Source organism: Chanodichthys erythropterus, chromosome 24, assembly GCF_024489055.1.
Source record: "Chanodichthys erythropterus isolate Z2021 chromosome 24, ASM2448905v1, whole genome shotgun sequence".
Taxonomy (NCBI): domain Eukaryota; kingdom Metazoa; phylum Chordata; class Actinopteri; order Cypriniformes; family Xenocyprididae; genus Chanodichthys; species Chanodichthys erythropterus.
The window spans coordinates 12,473,354-12,493,100 of record NC_090244.1 but is presented as its reverse complement, the minus strand read 5'-3'; the positions used below and the strand labels follow the sequence as shown (position 1 = coordinate 12,493,100).

General features: G+C 38.4%; 2 protein-coding genes and 1 long non-coding RNA gene across 16 annotated transcripts in view; 1 reads left to right on the top strand and 2 right to left on the bottom strand.

Moving 5' to 3' along the window:
- The window catches only part of ppfibp2b (PPFIA binding protein 2b), a 70,067-nt gene extending 65,058 nt beyond the window's left edge, over nucleotides 1-5,009 (bottom strand). For all 14 annotated transcript variants that reach the window (XM_067379863.1, XM_067379875.1, XM_067379859.1 and 11 more), the window contains exon 1: nucleotides 4,921-5,009. The gene's annotated coding sequence lies outside the window, so the exon portion shown is untranslated. The remainder of the gene's footprint in view (nucleotides 1-4,920) is intronic.
- The window catches only part of LOC137015138 (uncharacterized), a 93,596-nt gene that overhangs the window by 56,348 nt on the left and 17,501 nt on the right, over nucleotides 1-19,747 (top strand). The window lies entirely within an intron of this gene.
- olfml1 (olfactomedin-like 1) lies at nucleotides 6,150-10,673 on the bottom strand. Its single transcript, XM_067380117.1, has 3 exons — nucleotides 10,233-10,673; nucleotides 8,395-8,680; nucleotides 6,150-7,514 (listed from the first exon to the last, which is right to left on the bottom strand). Exons 1-3 carry the CDS (start codon nucleotides 10,341-10,343, stop codon nucleotides 6,739-6,741), a joined length of 1,173 nt encoding a protein of 390 aa, XP_067236218.1. The 5' UTR covers nucleotides 10,344-10,673; the 3' UTR covers nucleotides 6,150-6,738.

Below are 19,747 nucleotides of genomic sequence, written 5' to 3'. Positions count from 1 at the left end.
ATTGATGTTGTGTTCTGAGTTAATTAGAATATAATAGTTATAAATGTTTAATAATAGTGTTGAATAATAATAACAGAAAGTTTAAACTTAAATAATTTAAAAGTATGAACTGCCTTGATATAACGCTGTTCAGCTTTAAGAATACATTTCCCATAATTCTTTAGAGTGCTGTGAGAAAGAGAACTGAGTGAATGATTCAATGGCTGTGTCCGAAAGCTTAAAGGGATAGTTCACCCAAAAATTTGTCATTAATTACTCACCCTCATGTTGTTCCAAACCCGCAAGACTTTCGTTCATCTTCAGAACACAAATGAAGATCTTTTTGATGAAATCTGAAAGATTTCTGTGCCTTTATAGACAGCTACACAACCACCACTTTGAGGCCTCAAAAAGTTCACAAAGAGATCATAAAATTAATCCATATGAATTGAGCGGTTTAGTCAATTTTCTGAAGAAACACAATCGCTTTATATGATAAACAGATTGAACTTAGGCTTTTATTTACATATAAACATTCAACAACGCACACATCACACACATTAAACGGAAGCTCAAGCATGTTTGCTTGGTGTGCGAGAACCAATGTGGTTCATTCTCGTGTGTTAAGCATCATGTTTGCACAAGAGTTTGTTCTCGTGCATCATTCAGGTTCGGTTGAGCTTCTGTTTATGTTCGCTGATCAATGTTTAAATGTGAATAAAAGCCTAAATTAAATATGTTCATCATGTAAGGCCCTGTTTACAACATAGCGTTTTTGGTGTAAAACGCATAACTTTTGCTATGGTTATGCTTGTCGTTTACACTACTCTGGCTTTTTCGACCCTCGAAAATGGAGACTTTCTAAAATGCTGCAGAGCCTGTTTTAGCTTGAAAACACCGGGGTTGCGTTTCAGTGTAAACGGACCAAAAAAGAGACTTTTAAAATTATATGTGTACCCTTGACAACTGTGTAAACAATAACATGAGACTGAACTGCAATCTTTATTGGCTTTGTTGTAATTTTTAGCAGCCATTGTGCAGCTAAACTCTGCATTTTTTAATACTGCAGCTGCCTACATGCGCAAGAGGCAACTGTTTACACTTGTACGCGCATACCCAGTGTGCATGAACGGTCATGTTACATGCGTTTTCGGGCCTGTAGTGTAGACGGACATTGTTTCTGAAACGCTGTGGAAACGCCAGTGTAGACAAGGATCGTTTTCATTTTAAAACACTGTTTTAATAGAAAAAAGCACTAGTGTAAATGGGGCCTAAAGCAATTGAGTCTCTTCAGAAAATTTGAACTAAACTGCTCAATTCATATGGATTAGTTTTACGATCTCTTTAGGAACTTTTTGAAGCATCAAAGTTTCAATTGCATAGCTTTCTATGGAGGGACAGAAAGCTCTCAGATTTCATCAAAAAGATCTTAATTTGTGTTCCGAAGATGAACAAAAGTCTTACAGGTTTGGAATGACATGAGGGTGAGTAATTAATGGCAGAATTTTCATTTTTTGGGTGAACTATCCCTTTAAGTTTTCGGACGCAGCCATTGAATCATTCACTCAGTTCTCTTTCTCACAGCACTCTCTCTAAAGAATTATGGGAAATGTTTACTTAAAGCTGAACAGCGTTATATCAAGGCACTTTTAAATTATTTAAGTAATTACTTTCGATCCTGTGACAGTTGAGCTAAAAAATAAAGATGGTGTATGAAAGTTGTGGTTGGTGGTCAGTTTGTGTGTAAATGAAAATTTTTGACCAACGTTTTCCGAGTAAGAAATTACTATTGTAGTTATTAAATATTCGCTTAGTTATCACCAAAGCTCATTCAATTTTGTTGTAGATAGGGTTGCAAAGGGGTGGAAAGTTTCCGGTAAATTTCCGGAAACTTTCCACGGGAACTTAACCTGGGGAATTTTGCAAATATTCCAACTTAACAGGAATTTATGGGAATTTACGGGAATTATGGGAATTAATTGGAAATTTTGGGAAATTTATATAAATGTATAATATTTACATAAAAAGTATCATATAAAAACAAATATAATAATTTTGTTTGGTCATAACATAAAATAACAGTTATTTATTTTTCACATTCAATTAATTCTAATTTAGTAAAATAAATATATTTTTATTGCAACAATTGTTTTGTGTTATTTATTTCAGTATCACATGATCCTTCAGAAATCATTCTAATATGCTAATTTGATACATAGTTATTATCATTGTTGGAATTTATTATTATCACTTATTAATAAAAAGTTAAAAAGAATAGAATTTACTCAAAATATAAATCTTTTCTAACAATATCACTTTAATATCACTTTTATGTAACAATTTCACACATCCTTGCTGAATAAAAGTGTTCATTTCTTTCAAAAAAAGAAAAAAAATTACTGACCCCTAAATTTTGAATGGTAATGTATATTGTTATAAAATATTTATATTTTAAATGAATGCTGTTCTTTAAATTTTTATTCATCAAAGAATCTTTAAAAAAGTATCACAGGTTATTAAAGAATTAAGCAGCACAGTTAGAATGATTTCTAAAGGATCATGTGACACTGAAGACTGGAGAAATTATGCTGAAAACTCAGCTTTGATCACAGGAATAAATTATATTTTTATGTATATTAAAATAGAAAGCCATTATTTTAAATTGTAGTTATGTTTCACAATATTACTGCTTTTTTCTGTATTTTTGATCAAATGTGCAAGTTATGGACTGGGGGAATGCACAGTGCATGCAGGGGGTGTGGCCTCAATAGCCCTGCAGTAAGCAGTGTGCTGTGTGAATGTCAGGGTAAAAAATCAACTAAAATTGCATTAAATATGGTTGTTTTAACTAAAATTATGCTGCAAGATGTTCTTTTCAACTACATTTAAGTACCCTGTTATAGGCTAACCTGTAAGTTTTCAAAATCCCTGTTTATTCCCATTAATTCCCATATATTCCCGTTAATTCCCATGGAAAGTTTCCAGCTTTGAGAATTCCCGGAATTTTGCAACCCTAGTTGTATATCAATAAAATATTACGCTGCCTCAGAAGTCTGTCCAAAATCAGTTTTGCGAGGTACCTTTGTGCACAAAGTCACTGCCTGATAAGGCAGCGAGGCAACAAGTCAGCTGCCTAAGTTTTTGGACGCAGCCAAAGTGTGCGCTGCAGAATTGATTGAATCCCTGTATAATATTGCACAAAACTTCAGTAGTTTTATTTGAATTGTATTGCATGCAAAAAAGAAAAGACACAAAAAGAGTTGTTTTGGTGACCAATAACTTTCATTGTAGGTGCAAAATGTCCTTCTTCTTTTGCAGAAGAAAAGAAAGTCATACAGGTTTGGAATGACATGTAAATAATGACAGACTTTTTATTTTTGTGTGAACTATGTCTTTTACTACTTGTTATCAGTGAGAGAATCACTACAATTTTCAAATTATCATTCTGGGAATAAAACGGTTGTGGTAAAACTGGTCAGTCAGGACGTGTGTGTGCACCTCTATGGAAATAAGGGCAGGATAATCACACAGTAGAAGAGCTTGAGGGCTCAGTGTCTCTTCAAAAACAACGATATAAACGCTCTGCTTCACCTGTTTTCATAAACCAACCTTGCCACCACAAATAATTAAAACAAATCAATCAGAAACCAACGTCTTCTTGCTTTTAATTTGCTCTAACAAGAAACTGCCATGAGGCTGAGAACTGTTAATGTGAGCGATATTAACTGATCTCAAAATCTCCTTCTCTGAATACAGAAAGGTAAAGGTCAGCGGGACGGAGAAAGAAGTTAAAGGTTATGATTCAACCTTAAATTTTACACTATTTCCAGACTTCACATTATAACATGGTCGTTTAAACACACACTGTTCTGTAACATCTAAAATGTTCATCCACAAGCAATTTCGAAATTAATTTGGCAAACATTCTACGGTATAGTGTCATCAAAGAGCAATACAATTGTGTGCTGTTTTCAGAAGCCAGGGGAAGTGGACAAATAAAAAAGCCTTTATCCTTTTCTCAAAGCACATGATCTTCACAGACAGCTTTGTTGAACCCCACAGTCATTACCAAGTGAAATCTCCATTGCAGCACAGAGTGTGGCTGCTCACTGAGCCCACTGGGGTCAGTACTGAAGGAAGAGGCTTTATGCACTATAATAAAAACTGGCAGTAAAACAAACGTGGACAATGAATGGTAACAGGCAGAGACAAGAACTCTAATAGGCTTCAGTGTCGAACAAATAGCAGAATATTTTGTGAATATGCAGTCAGATAATGGCTAATCTGAGACTGTTCATCCTACACTGAATGACCCAGTTATCTACCTAGATCCTTCAGGATTTGACAGACCAATCACGTTTGAGTTTAAGTTTCTGGTCAGTGATTTTGGTGTACTACTATATAATGTAATGCAAGAATACTTTAAATGGGAGTGAATTACATTCACTCACATTTTAAGTTATGTATTCATTAAATACATTTTTTTTTTTTTTTTTTTTGCATTATAATAGACTTGACATGGTCATCATATGACAGCTTACTGGTGTATTAATGTAAATAATTATATTCACTCCCATTTCAAGTTTTCATGTATTCATTCAGCCAACTTATTTGCAACAGATATTAAACTTCACATAAACACTACATTATAAGGTAATTTTTATATTCATATTATGCAAAATATGAAGAAAATTCTGATCCTATATATTGTACAACACACAAAAGTATCATTAATAATAATTAATAATACAATAAAAAAATGATCAATTAATGTGATTTAAATTAAATTTATGACGAGGAGCCATGTTACTGCACCTAAACTTTCTTGATATTATGCTTGCTTGACATTACAAGACTATTTAAAGCTGCTTAAAATGACGAAAAAGTTGTTCTGTAGGCAAGAAAGAGATGTTGACAAGATGTTTATAAAATTCAACTTACCTGTATTGTAATTAATTCTCAATCCCGACTGATTTTAAACCCTCTTGTTGTCAGTTGGCGTCCCGCTCTTCTGTTATCGTCGAACTGCGTCGCTCCATATAATAAACCCGCATGATGTACATTTCATCTGACCAATCACCTGTCATGTGCTGTGAGGGGCGGGGCTTATCGTGAAACGATTTCCATATTATAATAAAACTTAAATAACACTCATAATAATGCGTGAAAAGTATAGTGGAACTATTTTAATCTGATATAGACAACGAGGGGGTGATATTTTAAGAAGCACAAGAGTGGAAAATGTTTTCTTTAGCTGTATTACAGTATGAAATAAACTCATAAAATAATCATTTCAATACGTTGTTTGTAGTGTCGCCTTTGTCATGAAATATGTTCTGTTCCTGCTAGAGACCGTATGTTCAGGTGGTGCTGGAAATCTGTGGGAGAATAACAGCGCCATCTAGTGTTCAGCCCGTTCAAGTTCACAAATATGACAAATACAGTAAACATTTACAAGTGCGCATGCGCATTACGTGTATCTGCGCAGGTAGACGCTTGAAAGCTAAAAACTAAATTTAAGAGAGTATTGTACATTTATTTTATGATTTTATGATTTATTTTGGTGTGATCTGGCTTTTTTTGTGAAAAAATAGAACTAATATTGAATTACAACTTAAAGTAAAATAAATTTTATTTTTTTATGATAATAATGGTGATTTCAAAATTTGGTAGGCCTATTTTGTGAATTTACTCATTATATATGGACAATTTTTTTAACCACATATGTAAATTGGGAGGGAAAAAACCTAATTTTACTCATTTTAAAATAGAAATAGGTCACTACTTGTATACATTAAAAGAAACGAGAAATAACAAAGCCATAAAAACTGTAAATTATTTAAAAGCCTTAAATCTATTCTGTGAATAATTTGTAATGTCTATACTTGTTTATACATGTGAAATTTTTGCTAGTTTCTCTTCTTTTCTTTTTTATCATAACATTTAATTTGATATATATATATATAATGTAAAATATGTTATTGCTCTTTTTTGTTTATTGTTCAAAAATTGCAATAAATGAATAAATTAATTAATTAATTGATTTAAAGAGACCGAAGTATATATGACTCATTAAAATAAACCTGGTGATATGTTAAAATCATGATTTATTGATAAAAAAGAATTCCTATAAAAAATGTTTTTACAAGTAATCAAAAACAGCTGGAAAAGTCATATAAGGATGGGAACCTACATTCTGGACTAATAGGGACAACCATGGCAAATACAGGCTGGTAACAACAAGAACTGATGTGGAACAAATTAATTAAATTAATACTTATTATTAAATATCAATGATTGTATTGCCAAAATATGTCATAAAAATAATGAATACACAAACTGTGCTTTGTATGGTGCATGTTATAGTTTTAATATTTATCCCCGTTCACCTCAGAAGTACTGTGGATTTAAAATGGCATCAAATTGTGTACAAAATATTTTCTTTGAGAGATACATATTCTTATTGTATAATGCTATTTATTTCCGTACTGCTGTTGGATACACATCTTTTATTGTCTCAAATCATCGAAAGATTGCAGATACGATACTAGCGGTCCTCTGACTGAACCTAGGAAGCCAAAGAGTCCTTTGTTTTTCAGGAAATGATAGTCTGGCACAACAACAAAGTGCAATACAAAGTGCTTTCCATTAAATCACAAGCAGATCAGACATGATTGGGAAGAAGAATAAAACACTGCTGGTTAAAAGGACTTTATTGTAACTGCTCTTTTCATTCTATATATGTAGAACTGCCTTATCTTATATCTTCTTGATATCTAACTTATAGATGGTCTGATAACCATCATCCCAAGCATACAGCTGCTTATCCTTGGGGTGGAAATGCAAACCGGAGTGGCTGGTGTAACGTTTGGGGAAGAAGAGCACAGGGATGCTCTCGGCGACGATGGTGTCATGGATATCAAACAAGCATTGGATGCTAGACCTTCCACCATAGTGGGAGTTGTAGACCACATACAAGGTGCCACAGATTATGAAAGCTGCTTCTGCATCACGACTATTGCAATTGGTATCCCAAGTGTGCTCCACAGCTAGACTACTGTGGTCCAGCTTGGTGATCACCAAATTGCCACCAAAGTCTGGGTCTGCATGAATCGACCAGAGCCCCATTTCGTCTACGGCGAGATCCAGCAGGGTGTGAGGGCTGAGGGAATAAGCTGGCATTCGACCAGCACCAGGAAGCAGCAACCGATCTGCCACTGTGCGGTTGCTGAGGTGGACTTTCAGGATTTCATTGTTGGTGTCTGCATTGTGGTAGTACACAAAGCCGTTGTAGACTATGTGGCCGGTTCCATGCCAGGGAAAAGGAAGACGGATAACTTCCGTCTTTTTGGTGGAGTTTGCTTCAGTGAAAGACTTTAGAGAAGTATATGCTAATATTGTACTGTTTCGAGTGCCGCTAAAAAAGTAAATCTTAGCAGAACCCTTCGTCGGATCCTTCATCCAGGATCCATTGGCGTCACCTGCCTTCTTGACAATTTTGAGGGACTTGATACTCACAAGCTCCGAACTGCAGTCTGAAACAATCAAGATAAAAAAAATCTACTTTATGCATCTGTAGCTATATAAATTATTAAAATTATATATTTATTTATGCTGTATATAATAATGTAGATTACATCCTTTATTTACCATATTTTTTTATAGGAATGCATTTATATATATATATATATATATATATAAAATGAAACATAATAAGCAAATATAATGCATATATTTAGTGAAATGCTCCCCTCTAGAGTTAATTTCTCTAGTGAATTAAAATGCTGTGGACACCAAATGACTTGCCTGAGGTAAATGTAATGCTATGTGAGATATTATTCTCAAGCTGTCTTATTGACATCTTTTCATGGTTGAAACTCTTGACAGATTACACATAAACATAATCAAATAGATCAACTGCTCTTTTTCTTCTGCGTTTTTTCCTGTTGTGGAGGTTAGCAAACAGTGTTGCATTACCGCGCACCTCCTTCTGGATTGGAGTGTTGATTCGCCTGTAACTGACAGTATTCGTCGCCTGACTGCATGTACCGTAATGTGACGGTTCATACATACATACATACATTTGAGCAAATCTCAAAATAAATATAAATTTTTCATACTGTACATTATAATGTTGCAATGCCTAAATTAACTTATGCCATTTAAAACAATTGATTTTAGTTAGACAAAATAGTATAAAATTAGAATACTGGTGCACATTGTCTTATTGACTTGAACAAATTAAACAACTTAAACACAATTTATTTTTTTATACAGCTTTTCTCAAGAAACTACATTTTCTTAATCGGCATGTTTACATGTAATGCTATAATGCTAACACCAAAAAAAAAAAAAAACCTAAAAAATACAAATTTAGGGCTTAATTCAAAATGATAGATGCCTAAACTTATTTACCTTTGTCCTTAGGGATTACAGATGTCTTTTTTAGTTTGGCTTCTTTCATCTGGTTCTCGAGCAGTGAGTCTTCAATGTCAACCTGATCGGTGTCAGGGATCTTATTCTGCAGGTATTCCACATCTCTCTCCACTCGGTCCAAGCGCATAGCGAGGGTATCAATGTGACCTTTGACCTCTGATTTCAACACGTTCGATTTGCTCGTTTGCCCATGTATCTCCTTGGACATTTCATACATCCTTTGACTGAAGTGCTGGACGTCCTGCTCGCATTTGATCAGTCGTCCCTGTTCAGATGAATGCACAGAAAAAATACCATGTACTGATCAAGATATTTTAAAGGTGTCCTAGAACTTTTTTTTAAAAGATGTAATATAATTCTAAGGTGTCCCCTGAATGTGTCTGTGAAGTTTCAGCTCAAAATACCCCATAGATTTATTTTTTAATTCATTTTTTTAATTGCCTATTTTGGGGCATAATTAGAAATGAGCCGATTCAGGGTGTGTGGCCCTTTAATTCTCGTGCTCCACGCCCCAAGAGCTCGCGCTTGCCTTAAACAACATAAAAAAGTTCAAACAGCTAATATAACCCTCAAAATGGATCTTTACAAAGTGTTCGTCATGCAGCATGTCTAATCGCATAAGTACAGTGTTTATTTGAGGCTATGCTCCGTGGCTAACGGCTAATGCTACACTGTTGGAGAGATTTATAAAGAATGAAGTTGTGTTTATGAATTATACAGACTGCAAGTGTTTAAAAAATGAAAAAAGCGACGGCTCTTGTCTCCTTGAATACAGTAAGAAACGATGGTAACTTTAACCACATTTAACAATACATTAGCAACATGCTAACGAAACATTTAGAAATACAATTTACAAATATCACTAAAAATATCATGATATCATGGATCATGTCAGTTATTATTGCTCCATCTGCCATTTTTTGCTATTGTTCTTGCTTGCTTACCTAGTCTGATGATTCAGCTGTGCACATACAGACGTTCTGCCCTTGTCTAATGCCTTTCATAATGTTGGGAACATGGGCTGGCATATACAAATATTGGGGGCGTACACCCCGACTGTTACGTAACAGTCGGTGTTATGTTGAGATTCGCCTGTTCTTCGGAGGTCTTTTAAACAAATGAGATTTATATAAGGAGGAGGAAACAATGGAGTTTGAGACTCACTGTATGTCGTTTCCATGTACTGAACTCTTGTTATTTAACTATGCCGAGGTAAATTCAATTTTTGAATCTAGGGCACCTTTAAAACTCAAAATTAAAATGAATAGAACGGTGACTGGTAAAACTTCTACTATTTTAATAGTACTAGTATAGTATAGAACTATATTGTGTTTACTTGAAATTTAATTTAGAAAAATATCCTTTTTGTCTCCATAATGGTGTAGTTATATCATCTACCAGCAGGGACTAACTCACATAGCTGGCCAGCTAAACCCTGACCCCCTGATTTGTCCAAGTAGGACAAGGATCAACATCCTTTTTAAGTCTTGGAGCAACACTGTAAATTATCAGTCACATTGAAGAGAAACAGAAAAAGTTAGGCTAACAGGAACTGAACATCAGTATTATCAAACTGTTAAAGTTCTCTGGTTTTATGACTAGTTTATGGTTAGATTGGTGTTATGTTGTTGAAATTTGTTCCAGAACCAACAAAAGATCCAGGAGCACTTACTTAGCAAAATAACATTATAGAGTTACATCTGAATATATAGTGGATAGTAAAAAGTGCCTAATGTACAATACATTCAAATATTTTATTGGTTACTGTTAAAACAAACTAAGCCACAAAATAAGCTATCCTAGGAAAAATGTCTTACCTCCAGCTGCTGAAGTTGTCTCTGAAAATACTCCATCATAAAATCAGGAGTTGTCCTTTGAGTTTGTGCAGTTCCAAGCAAAAGAAGTATAGTTATCAATGACAAAGGCATGATGTATATTTCACCTCTGATGTCTTTTTCGTCTTTAGTTTGTATTATATAATAAAACCAAGAAAACTCCCTTCTTATCTAATGTCAGTCTGTTAAAATGGAGCCAGGTGGAGTTCCAGAAGCAACTGGTTGTTTGTTATTCAAATTCTGGAGCTGTATTCGAAGGAAGATGCTGAAAAGGCAGGTCTTCACAAGCTGTGTTTTTAATAGTAATAATCTCCAGATGTCCTGACACGCTTTCACTCGGTAAATCAAATCTGCAGAGCATACGATTCAAATTACTGCATATTTAAAGTATAATGTACTTGCCTCTCTCCCCTTCAGTTTCTCCATTAGCCCTTTAAGAGTTTAAGTTGGTAATTTGAGAACGGGAAACACATCAGGACACCTTCGGGAACTTCAGCCAGTCTGGCTGGCCATCGTAACCTTCATTTTTGGCCCACAAACAGATATTTCCCTGCCAAATAAGTGACGTGGGAGGAAAAAAAAAATTATTCCTGGAAGAAGTTGTTTGAGCCTTGGAGTTATTTAAAAATTGATTATGGACTGGTTTTATTTCTACACTCTTAAAAAAAAACAACCCAAGTTGGGTTGAAAATGGGCAAACCCAGCGGTTGGGTTAAATGTTTGACCAGCCTTCTTGGTAGTTTTATTGAACTCAACTATTGTTTAAAAATAACTGTATTGCTTGCTTAAAATGAACCCCCCAAAATGTTGGAAATTAACATTTATTAATATGTTTAATAAATGAACATTTAAATTTAATGAGTAATATTTCAACAATAAACATTTATTACATTGCTTATTAATAAATGTTCACCTTTTGATTATTATTATTGCCTCTAGTAATTCTGATTGTGCCTTTCCAGCCTATTTTGGGTTCATTTTAAGCCAGCCATATAGTAATTTTTAAACAATAGTTGGGTTAAATAAAACTTCCCAGCACATTGGGCAAACATTTAACCCAATCGCTGGGTTTGTCCATTTTCAACCCAAGTTGGGTTGTTTTTAACCCAGCATTTTTAGTGTATTGGTAAGAACTAATATTACTAAATATTACCATTTTATTACTAAAAATTGCTAATTACTAAAACATTATTTAACAGAAAATAATTGCTGATTTCTTCTTTCAACTTCATTTTTAAGAGTTGCACCTCCCAGAGAAACCGTAATGTAGTGATTCTGTTTGTCCATCAGATGGCGCCTTAATACCAAAACAACAATGTGAACTCTGGGAACAGGATTCACAAGTGACCATTGTTAATTTTGTTTGCTGAAACAAAGTGTGTTTCCATAGATTAAAGATATATCCATTTTCCAACATCTCTGGTTTATCAGCGATGATCCAATATTCAGCACTTTCACTTGGAAAAACTCTGTTTAGATGATTTTGTGCTCCTGACACCACTGTCCCAAATTCTGCTAGTCAATTATTTATGCTGTTATATAATGGCATCATTCAAAATTGTGTCTCATCTTAAACAGAAATCACAAAACAAGCCTTCTGCATTAACTAGAGTATCAGATCAAATCTATATTTGACGCATTAATTAGCTTTTTATCATAGCCTATTGCTATTTTTTCATTTCAACAGAAATGACAATGTAACTCGGGCAATTGTTAAAAATGAGTTTGTCACAAGGGGACTGAGTTTGTTCACAAAGAAAACAATGCAAAAGGAAGCGACAGGCTCAAATCATGTAGAAACATTTGATGTGGAAACTTTTGTGGCCTAATTCAATCACAACTCTGCAAATCCAAGGACTTGATTTACTAAAGAAAAGCATGCTGCAAATATATATATAAAAGATATTTTTCTATTTACAAGATTTTTGTTATTAAAAATCATATCAACACACCTTGTCCCAAAGTACTTCCATTAATAGCAATGTTTAAGTGGCTGGTGACTGAACTCTAATCCAGCACAGTGAGACAAAACCCTTCATCAAAAGCTCCATTAGTGGAACATAGCGTCTCTTCCAAGGCTGAATGAGTTTAACAACATCCCATGACTTCATGTCCCTGTCTCAAGCCCATAAATGCTTGCTAATATGTATGTCTGATATTAATATTTTTTTGGGCTGATAACCATCTCTGCTCTGGAGATTTCCAACTAATGTCAACAGTAGAAATTAATGTGTTTATCACTACAATTGCATACACAAGGAAAAGGTACATCTGTTCGGACACATCAGACAGACCCAAACATCCCTTTTACCACTAAATGAGGGCATGCATGGTCCCCAAACAGTTTCCATAACTGAGCCAACCCTCTGACACACTTCCATAATTTCCTCTCATCTTTTTTAGGGTTATCCCTACCAGCTCCCATCTGTTTAGAACTACACACAACAACACATTCATGAGTTTGTCAAGAAACTTCAAAGCTGATTACTGATAGATTTGCATCATAAGCAGGAACAGATATGTAAAAAAAAATACTGTAGGCCTGCATATAAAAACTAAAATAGTACTATATAATATAATGTTGCATGCTGTTTAAACCATAGATAAGCATAGATGCCTCATTTGAGGCCGTTTCAAAGGGAGCGGCCCGTGAACATTTTCATAGGAAGTTACACAGGGATGGGGTCCTGCCTACTTTGAGGAGAAACCAGGCACTGGATATTCTTTGGTTCAATCAAGGGTTATTGCTTAGCCGGGACAACTATAACATTAGGGATCCCTCAAGGCTCTATTCTTGGACTGGTTATATTCAGCCTTTATTGCCTTGCTGCCTCCTGGGAATCTTATCAGAGCAATTCTTTGATATTTGAAATGATAAAACCCATGTTAGAGACATTTAGATTTCTGGACACATGGCTATTGCCCTGTCTGACACTGAACATGCTATTATAAACATAACTTTGAAGTCTTATACATTATGTGGCACAATTGTTAAATGATGCACCCAGTTGCTTTAACATTAGACTACTGTTATGACTCATTTAACTATTTGCTTTGTCTGAAACAAGAGTTGTTTATATTTACTGACCTTGTCACTAATGTCTTCTGTTGTTTGATGTTTTCTTTGACTGGTTGTTGAAGTCTTTGTTTTGGTGATTGCACTAGCTAGCCTATAACCTTGCAGCATTTATTAAACATGCGTTGAGAACCGAGACCTGAGTCTTTCCTCTGAGCTTGCACAGAAGAAAATTAATCACCATTGAAACTTCCTGTCTTGCACCTTGGGACTCAAGCAGACTATTTATTCCCTTTTAATGTATACACTGATTTGAATATTCATGCTGTCTACTAACATGTGTGTTGTGTACACATGTTGGGGGAAAATACATTGGGGTCCAAAAGCCTTAAACCACAATCAAAATCCGGAAATAAACAGTCATTTTGAGAATAGTATTTGAATAGTAGTTGAGTTGGATCATCCTGACATTAGGTGACATTCTGATATATTATGCACCATCATATATTTTAAGTGTTTTGGTGGATTTTCTGAAACCTGATCCATGTTATGCAGATTGATTTGACAGATATAGTGACACCCTTATTACAGGATTCTGACATTCTGTGCAAATTCTGCCATAATCTTATTAATCAACATTATCTTGTTATTTTAATTGTTTGATAAGGTCTTCCCTTGCATTTTAACATTAAGTTCAGGTTAGGATCCAGATTTTACATTGCGCATCAGGATGCAACTCAACACTTTTAGTATTTGGGTCAATGACGTGACGGGTCTTTTTTTTTTTTTTTTTTTTTGTCCAAAGGTCTTAATAATAACAAAAAACAAAGATATTGTTACGGGTGGCTGGTAGAGAGATGAGGCAGATACGGATTTCCACGATAATAGAGACTTTACTTCAAACAATGGCAATGAACAACAGACAGACACCTTAACAAAACAGAGAACGGACGAGGAGTGAAGGGAGTGAGTGCAATATATGGGGAGTGCTGACAATAGAGTCCAGGTGCAGGTGATGAGTGACGATGAGGAGCAGACGAGGGAAGTGAGTGCAGGTGTGGAGAACAGGAGGATTCTGGGAAATGGAGTCCAGGGAAACAAGGGATCTGTAACAGTACCTCCCCCTCCCGGTAGGCGCGTCCTCGCGCCGTAGATGTAACAACCGGGAGGGGGGCGGGCGCCCTGGAGACCTCAAACCGGAGCAGGGGAAGGAGTAAACTGGAGTGGAGGTCTCCAGGGCAGGTCCAAAAACCATGGCGGGTCAGGAGCCGTGGGCAGCCATGGCGGGTCAGGGGTTGAAGGCAGCCATGGCGGGTCAGGAGCCGTGGGCAGCCATGGCGGGTCAGGAGCCGAAGGCAGCCATGGCGGGTCAGGAGCCGAAGGCAGCCATGGCGGGTCAGGGGCTGAAGGCAGCCATGGCGGGTCAGGTGCAGCGGGCAGCCATGGCGGGTCAGGTGCAGCGGGCAGACATGCAGCGGGCATACATGGCGGGTCAGGTGCAGCGGGCAGCCATGGCGGGTCAGGTGCAGCGGGCAGCCATGGCGGGTCAGGAGCCGAAGCCTTCGAGGCGTTGAGCCCAGGCGGCGCTGAAGGACTGGCGGGTGATGGCGGAACCGAAGGCTCCGCCGACCGAAGCGCAGCCGGGGCTCCAGAAGGCCGCAGTGAAAGCAGAAGGACAGCCAACAAAACGAACACCGGGGGGAGTGAGGAGGCCAACTGAATCCGAGGGACGGAGTGACGGAGCGGAGACGGAGGAGTGAAGTCCAGAGGGGAGGGCAGGCTGATGAATGACCAAGGTGTGAGTGGAGGCAGGATGGAGACTGGTGAAGCTGGAGGACTGATGGGCAACGGTGGAGCAGAGGGAGGTTGGAGCCGGGGTGAAGGTAATCGCCCAGAGGTCCGAGGTGGAGATCTGGGCGAGGGGGCTTGAGGTGGAGGTGCAGTATAGACATGACTTGGAGGAGGCGGGAGAGGGAGGCAGGGAGGGAAAACAGTCTTTGGGCTGGAGAGTTCAATCACAGAGACCATACTAGGAGCGGCTGGCTCGGCGGCGGCGGCTGGAGCGGCAGGCTCGGCGGCGGCGGCTGGAGCGGCAGGCTCGGCGGCGGCGGCTGGAGCGGCTGGCTCGGCGGCGGCGGCTGGAGCGGCTGGCTCGGCGGCGGCGGCTGGAGCGGCGGGCTCGGCGGCGGGCGGCTGGAGCGGCGGGCTCGGCGGCGGCGGCTGGAGCGGCGGGCTCGGCGGCGGCGGCTGGAGCTGAGGGCTCGTAGGCGGCGGAGACTGGAGAACTATGCTCGGCGGCGGAGACTGGAGAACTTTGCTCGGCGGCGGAGACTGGAGAACTTTGCTCGGCGGCGGAGACTGGAGAACTTTGCTCGGCGACGGATACTGGAGAACTTTGCTCGGCGGCGGTGACTGTAGAACTTTTGCTCGGCGGCGGAGACTGGAGAACTTTGCTCGGCGGCGGAGACTGGAGAACTTTGCTCGGCGGCGGAGACTGGAGAACTTTTCTCGGCGGCGGAGACTGGAGAACTTTGCTCGGCGGCGGAGACTGGAGAACTTTGCTCGGCGGCGGAGACTGGAGAACTTTGCTCGGCGGCGGAGACTGGAGAACTTTGCTCGGCGGCGGAGACTGGAGAACTTTGCTCGGCGGCGGAGACTGGAGAACTTGGCTCGGCGGCGGAGACTGGAGAACTTGGCTCGGCGGCGGAGACTGGAGAACTTGGCTCGGCGGCGGAGACTGGAGAACTTGGCTCGGCGGCGGAGACTGGAGAACTTGGCTCGGCGGCGGAGACTGGAGAACTTTGCTCGGCGGCGGAGACTGGAGAACTTTGCTCGGCGGCGGAGACTGGAGAACTTTGCTCGGCGGCGGAGACTGGAGAACTTGGCTCGGAGGAGACTGGAGAACTTGGCTCGGAGGAGACTGGAGAACTTGGCTCGGAGGAGACTGGAGAACTTGGCTCGGAGGAGACTGGAGAACTTGGCTCGGAGGAGACTGGAGAACTTGGCTCGGCGGAGACTGGGGTTGAGGGCCATTTCATCCCCTCAAATACAATTAAAATCCCCACAGGCACTGGAGCTGGCTCTGTGGGGACTGGAGCTGGCTCTGGAGATACTGGAGCGGGCTCTGGAGATACTGGAGCGGGCTCTGGAGATACTGGAGCGGGCTCTGGAGATCCTGGAGCGGGCTCTGGAGATCCTGGAGCGGGCTCTGGAGATACTGGAGCGGGCTCTGGAGATACTGGAGCGGGCTCTGGAGATACTGGAGCGGGCTCTGGAGATACTGGAGCGGGCTCTGGAGATACTGGAGCGGGCTCTGGAGATACTGGAGCGGGCTCTGGAGACCTTGGGGCCGTTTCTTCCTCCTCCTCCGCTTACTGGGCCCAGTAGCGGAATATGGGTCCAGCCTGGGGCAGGCAGGGAGTTCGCTGGAGCGGTATGCGGAGGAAGCCGGAGGTTGACTGACTGGCCCGGCCAACCGTGTTTCTGGATGGACCGGACGACAACACTGATCCTGAACCTCTTCTACTAAGAAATTGGAGCCATTCAACCACAAAATTAAATTGATAGTGTCGCTTAAGGAGAAACAAAAAACAGGTTCATCAAAACGGATAGTGTCGTCATCCAATCCATCCAAAAACAAGGAGATCAACTGAGCATCAGGCCAGTCAGACAAGAAAGCAAGCTCAACGAACTCCTCCACATACCTCTCCAGCGAACGTCCTACCTGCAGGAGCCCGATAATGCGTTCGCTGGCTGTTAGGGTGAGAGGCGATGGAGGAGCTGGATCCAGGGAGCTGGGGAAAGTCTCCATTTTTTTTTTTCGTGGAAAATCCGGTCGGTTTAGGTCCGTTCTTCTGTTACGGGTGGCTGGTAGAGAGATGAGGCAGATACGGATTTCCACGATAATAGAGACTTTACTTCAAACAATGGCAATGAACAACAGACAGACACCTTAACAAAACAGAGAACGGACGAGGAGTGAAGGGAGTGAGTGCAATATATGGGGAGTGCTGACAATAGAGTCCAGGTGCAGGTGATGAGTGACGATGAGGAGCAGACGAGGGAAGTGAGTGCAGGTGTGGAGAACAGGAGGATTCTGGGAAATGGAGTCCAGGGAAACAAGGGATCTGTAACAGATATGACATCCAAAGTATGTAAGGTAGTATAACTTGAACTCTTTTATTGAATCCAAAAGGTTTTAATTATATTTTGCTACATATAAAGGTATTTTAAAGAATTTGAAGTGACAAAAGGTCATTCGGTTTAACCGTCCAAAAGCCAATACAGCCATTTCATTTGTGATTAAAATATCTTAAAATGTAATAAATGTATAGATTTTTTATTCTGGAATCAAATATCAACATAGTGCAAAATGGAATTACAATTATGTGTAGAAATCGTTGCTTTGTTATGAGAAAGAATGTCCGGAAAGATGAATTTCATTAATGTCATTCAAAGGACCACATAGTTGTGAAGCAAAGTAACTAACTCTCTCTTAACTATTTGAAAAAATCATGTTTTCACATGCTCATATGCATGTCCCGAAACATCAGGTCATCTCGGTACAACCGCTTTGATTGTCCTTTTGCTAGCTAGCAAGATATCAGTCTGTTAACATTGTTTGAAAATATCATCATTCAGTATAACCAAAAGTGTCATTCGGTAAAACCAAAAATAAATTTTTTGGTGACAAATTTTGTCCATCTTGTAAAAAAATGACAAAAGCAATGTTAGGTGATTATAAAAACATTGTTTACACTTAATTGTTAACACTTAATAAAACTTCAAAATTAATTATATCTTCATTATGTTTTTTTACTCTTTTAAAAACCTTATTTGTCAATGGCCCATTTGCAAGTATTTCTCGCATATAAGTAAACAAATATCTGTATCATATTTACTTTTACCTTGCACAGATTTGTTTTCAGATCATGCAACTTCTACCAGAGTTTGATCTGAGACAACCTTTCACTTGCAATCAACAAAATATTTTAAGTTTTTCCCTTACTGCATTTAAAGGTTCATAAGCCTATTCACTTCTCTGTCCTAACTACGGATGATTATATGGCTAGTTGCATTTTATTGCTTGCATTTAGCATTGTTTTAAACATCGGAACAAATCTGAGACTCATTTTTTGAGTCACGGTCCACAAATTGTGAATGAAAACCACCAGTATAAACATTGCACTTAATGTTAAAGATGCTAAAGAATGAATTGTAATAATATCCTATTAGGGTTCAGCTGTTTATTAGTAATTCTCAAAACTATCTAAAACATATTAAGTCATTTAATACATGCTCCTATAACAAATTTCAAGGCATTTTTATAGGAAATGTTCTCAGCACAACATTAACTGATTATCTGTGGTTTAATATGTGCATTAAAGTATATTAACATGCATAAATATTTATTATGTAATTATGTGTACCATATTGTTTGGACAGCGATATAGCCGTATGGAGCCTTAATTGTTCTGCGTATGAATTGTGCGCTTAGTAGCCAAAAACAAACTGTTATTGGGTAATTGTGAGAGCATGGAATTCCCCTGATGATTAATCTAGATGGATGATCAATCATTCACAGGGCTTTTCAAACAAGTGATGCATGCTAACTGTGAAACCCTAATTTTCCTGAATCCCATGGGTTGCAAATCAGACATGTAACCATCATGCTGCTCACCTAATTGGCTTCCATTTAAGGCTGGAGGCCCACATGGACTGCAATTCAACTTTGAACTGTAATGAGAGAGGAGATATAGCTTCTGAGGATTAAAATGAGGATGATGGAGAAAACCCCCCTCAAAGGCCTGTAGTTAAGGGTGTCATGGTATATGTAGTGGTGTATACTCGAAAACCATACTTGAATAAAAGTATAGATATCTTACCAGAAAATGACTTTGGTAGAAGTTAAAGTTGCTGTTCAGAATGTTACTTGAGTAAAAGTTGTAAAGTATGCTATTTTTTGTACTTAAGTACATTTAATATATAAAAAAAATACTTTTTGTACTTAAGTATTGAAAGTAAAAGTACAAGTAAATGTAAAATACAAAAGGAGCAAAAAAAATATTATTAAAAATTGTTCTATACACAGTTTGAGCAGCAAGATTGTGTTCAGTTTTAACTCTCTTACATTTTGTTTCTTTAAATTAAAAAAATGGCTAAATGTTTATTGTAATTTTTATACATAAAAAATACTAATATATTAATTATACATTCGTTCATGTTAATTCATAGTGCATTATAACTAATGTAAGAGGCAACTTTAAAATGTTGAAATGTAAATGTTGAAATTAAAAATGAACAATACTTTTATTAACCTTATTTAATGTTACAAATGTACTCTTATTGTAAAATGTTACTATTTCATATAAATCCAAACAGTCATGCTTAAAAATTACCATCTTTGCACACAAAGGCATAGCATGGGTCTATTATATGTATACTTGCACACATTAGTTTGCTCTATGTTAGAAAATTTGAT

Coding starts and splice junctions, on each gene's coding strand:
- olfml1 (XM_067380117.1), bottom strand. CDS start 10,343: ATGCCTTTGTCATTGATAACTATACTTCTTTTGCTTGGAACTGCACAA. Junction 8,681..10,232: donor GACAACTTCAGCAGCTGGAG/GTAAGACATTTT, acceptor TCATCTGAACAG/GGACGACTGATCAAATGCGA. Junction 7,515..8,394: donor TGTAATCCCTAAGGACAAAG/GTAAATAAGTTT, acceptor TGATTGTTTCAG/ACTGCAGTTCGGAGCTTGTG.